Raw genomic sequence first — 8,660 nt, 5'->3', positions numbered from 1 at the left:
CTGGTAGGCAGAGTAAGCAAACGTAGAGGCACAAAACAGTTCTTAAACACAATTCAGTGTTTAATCACAGAAGCAGGTTAACAAAAACAAAAGTCACCTTAGGTTTTAAGTCCTGGTGCTCATTTTACACCATGCCATGGGTCCCGCTTTAGAAGGTCCAGTCCAGGTGCTAAATTCATACCATGCTGCGGGTACCTTGGAAGAGGGACAAGTCCAGGTGTTTGCCGACCTGTCCTCCCCGACAGGCTGCAAGCCGAAATCCAGCCACAGGCCTCACATGCCACCTACTGCAGTCCAGCTAGCCTTTTAAGACAGCTGTCAGCAAAGCCCCAACCGTCTGGTGGTGCTTGACCTCACCTGAGTGTCAATCAGTCCAGCAGCACATGCTGGGATAAAAATAACGTCCTCTCTACACCAACCCTTTCACTGTGTCACACAAATATTTTTTTATTGTAAATAATTAATTGAATAGTGCTATTTTAATGTAGAACTCGTCCTGCAGAAATCAAAAAAGTTAACAGTTATGGCTCTTGGAAAGAGGGAACGAAGAATTAGAATGAAAAAAAAAATGTAAACTGGCTAGGCCATTAGACAGATAAATCATGCCTTTATGAAGCTTAAGTTGTGCAAAGCGGCGCAGTCATGCTGGAACAGAAACCAGCTTTTCTCAACTACTGCTAAAAGTTGGAAATTGCATATGCGTAAATTATTTTTCTAAGGCATATATTTACAAGTAAACACAAATATTTGGTCAGTCACAATGAACAGTCATGTGAAATTTGTGTAAAGCAGCCTCTCCAATACAAAGTATATAAGCAGCCATGAAAAAAAAAAATAGGTTTTCTATGTTTAGGCAATAGCACATGTTGCAGGTCAAGACAATGCTGGTGATTCTTTAAACCAATATTAAATAGGGCCATCATGTAGCACTGCACATTTGAAGCAAATGTTTCATCTTTTCCATCCATTCTGAAAGATGTAACTCATCATCTTCTGGATAGCTTTCTTGATCTCACTGTTCCTCAGGCTGTAGATGATGGGGTTCATCACTGGTGTCACTACTATGTACAAGAGAGATCTGTATTTATTGGTATTGGATGTGGTTTCTTCAGATGGAGCCATGTAAACTGTGATTAGGGTTCCATAATATACACATACTGTGGTCAGGTGAGAGCTACAAGTGGCAAAGGTTTTTCTTCTACCATAAGCTGAAGAAATTTTAAGGATGGTGAAGAAAATAAAAATGTAGGTCATAATGATAAATGTAAATGGAAAAAATATCTCAAAGATACAAAAAACAAAGTCTTGTAACAGGAAAATTGAAATGTCTGAAGTGATCAATTCTACCATGGGACCAAAGTCACAGAAAAAATGGTCAATGTAATTCAAACCACAGAACTTAAACTGTATGAAAATAAAGAACTCACTCGATGTCAAAACAGTGACTAAAAACCATGACCCAATAATGAGCTGGAGACAAAGATCTGGACTCATCAGTGAAGAATAACGTAATGGATGGCAAATGGCCAAGTATCGATCATATGACATGAGAGCAATGAGAAGACATTGAATAAATCCACATATACCAAAGGAATACAACTGCATGAGACAGCCCCAAAGGGGCAAAATTCCCTCCTCGTCATATATTATGCCCAGCATCATGGGCACAATGCTGGTGGTTACTAAAACATCAGCTATGGATAAGTGTTTCAGAAAGATGAACATTGGGGTTTTGAGGTGGTCAAAAGTGGTCACTAAAAGGATGATTAGAAGGTTTCCAACAATGATAAATGCATAAGTCAGGAAAAGACCAATGAATAGAAGAGTCTTGTACTTGTGTAGACCTCGGAATCCAAGAAGACGTATCTGAGTGATTTGTGTCTGATTCTCCTCACACATATTTTCTCCTGTAAATTGAGAAAATGTAAGCCGTTACATATCTGAGAAGACCTAAATTGTATAGTCCTAAAAATAATATTAGGTACTATATTCTACTTACTAATGATCCCCCTCAGAGGAGGCTGAGAAGGGGTCTGGGGTATTTATAGCTGTGATATACTGTATAAGCCTTGTTGGGTCTTTTGATGGCAATGAATAAATTACTTTCATGCTGATGGATTTTATAATGTTAGATAAACAGAGATTCCCACATCATCCTGGCATGATAATCACACTCAAGTGACTGAAGTAGACAGATGGGACCAGTTATTTAGATTAACTGATAGTTAAGTGGCTCACTGGGAGAGGCTTCTTATAGCTGAAAATAAGACAGTATAAAACTAAACAATTAATAATATGTTTGGTTAGAAATTAGGAGAAAGCTTGTTCATTGGCGATAGATGTGATTTTTATATGCTATCTGCGTGTAGCAAATCTGTTCTTTTTATGGGGTCCAGCCTCCATAATGTGGCCCTGCCGTCATAACTTCATTACATTGCTAACCAGTCCAGCTGACAGTGGGGATGATCGGCCTATCATGGAGCAGGGACTACTGGCCAATTAGACTCAGTACCAACTTCCTCTGTTTCCTGTCTATATGGTATTAAAACAGGCAACAGCTGAACACAGATCCCTGTATTTGGTCTTCCTGTTTCACAAGCTGTGTTTGTAGGCGCTCAGGGTCCTGGATCATTCACCTGCTGCCTATTTGTGACCTCACCTTTGTCTGATGTCTTTCCCTCTGATGTTATCTTTTGTTTTGTCTAGAGATGAGTGAATTTCTAAAAAATTGGATTTGGATGATAGCTGAATTTCCCAAAAAGATTAATTTTGTTAAAAATCAGCTATTGCTGCTGAGACCCTGTATGGTGGTGCAGAACACTGTGCCTTGCAATAACACACCTAGGGAGTTTGATGTGGTAGTGAAATAACACTGTGAGTCAGTATAACATGCAGATGACAGACGTCACTCTTAAAATCACTGCACACTTCCCTTATTTGTCCATTTAAAGGGCCAAAACTGACCAAATAGCTGAAGTGTAAACTCAGCCTTATAGGTCAATGTTAGCGCCAGGTATAAAGAACTGTGCAGTGACCCAAGATTCTATTATAGAGTGAAAAAGCGTGCTCCTTTTTCACTGTCATCAGCTGAATCAGCATAAATGTCTACAGAACCTGTTCTGTTACACACTCAGACAAGTAGAGTCCCCTGACAGAGTAGAGAGGGTGTCAGCAGTAAGTTTGTATTGACATCACTGTTTATTTTGCCCTTCTTCTCATCTGTCATAAGAAAAAAAAAAAATATCTTTTGAGCATCATTATTCACATGGTCAGCATTTGGTTAGTAATTCATCAGTATTGCTAAGGCCAAAACAAAACAGGAGTGGACCCAAAACAGAGATGACAAGTGAATGAAATATTTGTATGTCTTCTGTGTTTTGTACCCACTCCTGCTTTTGGCTACTAAATCATGATTCAATCCTGATGCAAAATAGGGACAATGTGACACAGGCTTTATGGCTTCTTCACAGATCCGTTATGTTTGTAATTTTTACTTCCGTCTGACAGATCAGAAAAAGGGAAAAATAAATAGTGATGTCAACAAAGACATACAGGGACAATAGTGGCCCCATCACAGAGTGGTGAGGTGGCAAAAGCATGAGGAGTCGACACAGTGGCCCATTCTCAAAGTGGTGAGGGTGAAAATAACACGAGGAGTCAACACATTGACCCAGTGACAAAGTAGTGAAGTGGCAATAGCATGAGAAGTCAACATAGTGGCCTAGTGACAGAGTTGTGAGGTCACAATAGCATGAGAAATCAACACAGAGGCTCAATCATAGAGTGGTGAGGAGGCAACATCATGAGGAGTCAACCCAGTGGCCATGTCACAGAATAATGTGGTGGCAGCAGCATAAGGAGTCAAAAAAGTGGTCCAGTCACAGAGTGGCGAGGTGGCAACAGCAAGAGGAGTCAACACCGTGGCACAGTCACAGAGTGGGAAGGTGGCAACAATATGAGGAGACAACACAGTGGCCCAGTCACAGAGTCGTGAGGTGGAAACAGCATGAGGAGTCAACACAGTGGCCCTGACTCAAAGTGATGAGGTGGAAACAGCATGAGAAGACAACACAGTGGTCTAGTAAAAGAGTGGTGAGGTGGTAACAGCATGAGTATTCAACACAGTGGCCTAGTGACAGAGTGGTGAGGTGCCAACAGCATGAGTATTCAACACAGTGGCCCAGTGACAGAGTGGTGAGGTGCCAACAGCATGAGTATTCAACACAGTGGCCCTGGCACAGTTATGAGGTGGCAACAGCAAGAGAAGACAAAAAAGTGGCCCACTTGCATAGTGCTTTGGTGGCAACAGCATGAGGAGTCAACACAATGGCCTATTCAGACTAGTGAGGTGGCAACAGCATGAGGAGTCAACACAGTGGCCCAGTCACAGAGTGGTAAGAGTGGCAGCAGCATGATGGCTCAACACAGTGGCCTAGTGACAGAGTAGTGAGGTGGCAACAACATGAGGAATCAATACAGTGGCCCTATCCCAGAGTGACGATGTGGCAACATCAGAAGGAGCCAACATAGTGGTCTAATGACAGATTGGTGAGGTGGCTACAGCCTGAGGAGTAAACACACTGGCCCTGACACAGAGTGATGAGGTGGAAACAGCAGGAGAACACAACACAGTGGTCTAGCAAAAGATTGGTGAGGTGGAAACAGCATGAGAAGACAAAAAAGTTCTCCACTTTCACAGTGCTATGGTGGAAAAAGAATGAGAAGTGAGGTGGCAACAGCATGAGGAGTCAACACAGTGGCCTAGTCACAGAGTGGTAAGGGTGGCAACAGTATGATGAGTCAACACAGTGGCCTAGTGACAGAGTAGTGAGGTGGCAACAGCATGATGAGTCAAAACAGTGACCCTATTACAGAGTGACGAGGTGGCAACAGCAGAAGGAGACAACATAGTGGTCCAATCACAGATTGGTGAGGTGGCTACAGCCTGAGGAGTGAACACAGTGGCCCTGACACAGAGTGATGAGGTGGCAACAATATGAGGAGTCAACACAGTGGCCCAGTGACAGAGTGGCGTGGTGGCAATAGCATGAGGAGTGAACACAGTGGCCCTGTCACAGAGTGATAAGGTGTCATTAGCATGAGGAGACAACAATGTGGCCCAGTTATAGAGTAGTGAAGTGGTAACATCATGAGGAGTCAACACAGTGTCCCCGTCAAAGAGTGATGAGGTGGAAACAGCATGAGGAGTCAACACAGGGCCCTGTCACAGAGTGGGGAGGTGGCAACAGCATGAGAAGTCAACACAGTGGCCCAGTGACAGAGTGGTGAGGTGGCAACAGCATGAGGAGACAACACAGTGGTCCAGTCACAGAGTAGTGAGGTGGCAACAGCATGAGGAGTCAACACAGTAGTCTAGTCACAGAGTGGTGAGGTGGCAACAGCATGAGGAGTCAACACAGTGGTCCTGTCACAGAGTGCGGAGGTGGCAACAGCATGAGGAGTCAACACAGTGGCCCTCTCACAGAGTGATGAAGTGTCAACAGCATGATGAGACAACAAAGTAGCCCAGTTATATATTGGTGAGGTGGTATCAACATCAGGAGTCAACACAGTGGCCCTGTCACAGAACAATGAGGTGGCAACAGCATGAGAGCATGAAGAGACAACACAGTGGACTAGTGACAATGTGGTGAGGTGGCAACAGCTTGAGGATTCAAAACAGTGGCCCTATCACAGAGTGATAAGGTGTCAACAACATGAGGAGATAACAAGGTTGCCCAGTTATAGAGTGGTCAGGTGGTAACAGCATGAGGAGTCAACACAGAGGCCCTGACACAGAGTGTGCAAAAAAAGGGGGTTAGTCAGCACCTCCCAGTGCGCAGGTGCACGCTGCCATGGCAAAGACCTAGAGGAAAAAAAGACAATGCAGCAGCACCTTGCAAATCAGATAAAGTACAATAATGCCCAAAATTATAGTGCTAATGCTACACTTATTTATAAAGTGAGATGCTTGGTCAATGCATTTTGTACAAAACCATCTGAGCCCGTCTGCTGTTCGTCAAGGCGATCTCTGTTAGATGGGTCCTAACACTAAATACTACCTGTTATGCGCTATAATGGCCGCCATAAAGTTTAGGGAGTGCTGGATCCACATGCATGCTGGATCCACTCTGCCTTTTACCATTTTTGGTGCCATAATGGCTTCCATTACAAGGGATGCTAACACTAAATACTACCTGCTGTGCGCCATCCAGCATGTATGTGGATCCAACACTCCCTGAACTTTATGGCGGCCATTATGGCGCATAACAGGTAGTATTTAGTGTTAAGACCCGTCTAACAGAAATCGCCTTGAGGTATGGCAGACGGGCTCAGATGGTTTTGTACAAAATGCATTGGCCAAGCATCTCACTTTATAAATAAGTGTAGCATAAGCACTATAATTTTTGGCATTATTATACTTTATCTGATTTGCAGGGTGCTGATGCATTGTCTTTTTTTCCTCCTGACACAGAGTGATGAGGTGGCAACATCATGAGGAGACAACACTGTAGTCCAGTTACAGAGTGGGGAGGTGGCAACAATATAAAGAGTCAACACAGTGCCCAGTGACAGAGGGGTGTGGTGGCAACAATATAAAGAGTCAACACAGTGCCCAGTCAGAGAGTCATGAGGAGTCAACATAGTGGACTAGTGACAGAGTGGTGAGGTGGCAACAGCATGAGGAGTCAAAACAGTGACTAAGTCACAGAGTGGTGAGGTGGTAACAGAATGAGTAGTCTACACAGTGGCCCAGTCACAGAGTGGTGAGGTGGCAACAGCTTGCGGAGGCAACACAGTGGTCCAATAAAAGAGGGATGAGATGGCAACAGCATGAGGAGTAAACACAGTGGCCTAGTGACAGAGTGGGGAGGTGGCAAGAACATGAGGAGTCAACACAGTGGCCCAGAGACAGAGGGATGTGGTGGCAATAGCATGATGAGTGAATACAGTGGCCCAGTCAGAGAGGTGGCAACAGCATGAGGAGTCAACACAGTGGTCCTGTCACAAAGTGATAAGGTGGAAGCAGCATGAGAAGACAACACAGTGGTCTAGTAAAAGAGTGGTGAGGTGGCAACAGCATGAGTATACAAAACAGTGGCCTAGTGACAGAGTGGTGAGGTGCCAACAGCATGAGTATTCAACACAGTGGCCTAGTGACAGAGTGAAGAGGTGGCAACAACATGAGGAGTCAACATAGTGGCCCAGTCACAGAGTTGTGAGGAGGTAAAAGCATAAGGAATTAATATAGTGGCCCTGTCAAAGAGTTATGAGGTGGCAACAGCATGAGAAGACAAAAAAGTTGTCCACTTTCACATTGCTATGGTGGCATCAGCATGAGGAGTAAACACAGTGGTCTATTCACAGACTGGTAAGGTGGCAACAGCGTGAGGAGTCAACATAGTGGTCTATTCACAGACTGGTGAGGTGGCAACAGCATGAGGAGTCAACACAGTGGCCCAGTCACAGAGTGTTAAGGGTGGCAACAGTATGATGAGTTAACACAGTGGCCTAGTGACAGAGTGGTGATGTGGCAACAGCATGAGTAGTCAACACAGTGGCCCTGTAACAAAGTGATAAGGTGGAAACAGCATGAAAAGACAACACAGTGGTCTAGTAAAAGAGTGATGAGGTGGCAACAGCATGTGTATACAAGACAGTGGCCTAGTGACAGAGTGAAGAGGTGGCAACAGCATGAGGAGTCCACATAGTGGCCCAGTCACAGAGTGGTGAGGTGATAAAAGCATAAGGAATTAATATAGTGGCCCTGTCACAGAGTTATGAGGTGGAAACAGCATGAGAAGACAAAAAAGTTGTCCACTTTCACAGTGCTATGGTGTCATCAGCGTGAGAAGTAAACACAGTGGTCTATTCACAGACTGGTGAGGTGGCAACAGCATGAGGAGTCAACACAGTGGCACAGTCACAGAGTGGGAAGGTGGCAACAATATGAGGAGTCAACACAGTGGCCCAGTGACAGAGTGACGAGGTGGGAACACCAGAAAGAGACAACATAGTGGTCCAATCACAGATTAGTGAGGTGGCTACATCCTGATTAGTCAACACAGTGTCCCTCACACAGAGTGTAGAGGTGGCAACAATATGAGGAGTCAACCCAGTGACCCAGTGACAGAGTGAAGAGGTGGCAAGAGCATGAGGAGTCAACACAGTGGCCCTGTCACAGAGTGATGAGGTGGCAACAGCATGAGGAGACATTACAGTGGTGCAGTCACAGAGTGGTGAAGTGGCAACATCATGAGGAGTCAACAAAGTGCCTCTATAACAGACTGATGAGGTGGCAACAGCATGAGGAGACAACAAAGTGGCCCAGTTATAGAGTGGTTAGTTGGTAATAGTGTGAGGAGTCAACACAGTGGCCCTGTCACAGAGCAATGAGGTGGAAACTGCATGGGGAGACAACACAGTAGACGAGTTACACAGTTGGGAGGTGGTAACAATTTGAGGAGTCAATAACGTGGCCCAGTGGTGTAGTGTCAATAGCATGAGGAGTGAACACAGTGTCCCAGTCAGAGAGTTGTGAGATTGCAACAGCATGAGGAGACAACACAGTAGTCCAGTTACAGAGTGCAGAGGTGGCAACTGCATGAAGAGTAAAAACAGTGAGCCAGTGACAGAGTGGTGAGGTAGTAACAGCATGA

The 8,660-nt window shown here is 44.6% G+C and overlaps 1 protein-coding gene across 1 annotated transcript; it reads right to left on the bottom strand.

Moving 5' to 3' along the window:
* Positions 1–951: 951 nt before the first annotated feature.
* LOC122925437 (putative olfactory receptor 5AK3) lies at positions 952–1,899 on the bottom strand. The gene has a single exon (XM_044276797.1). It carries the CDS (start codon positions 1,897–1,899, stop codon positions 952–954), a length of 948 nt encoding a protein of 315 aa, XP_044132732.1.
* Positions 1,900–8,660: the final 6,761 nt, after the last annotated feature.

The sequence above is a fragment of the Bufo gargarizans genome, chromosome 2 (assembly GCF_014858855.1).
Source record: "Bufo gargarizans isolate SCDJY-AF-19 chromosome 2, ASM1485885v1, whole genome shotgun sequence".
NCBI lineage: Eukaryota > Metazoa > Chordata > Amphibia > Anura > Bufonidae > Bufo > Bufo gargarizans.
This window is presented reverse-complemented; position numbering and strand designations above follow the sequence as displayed.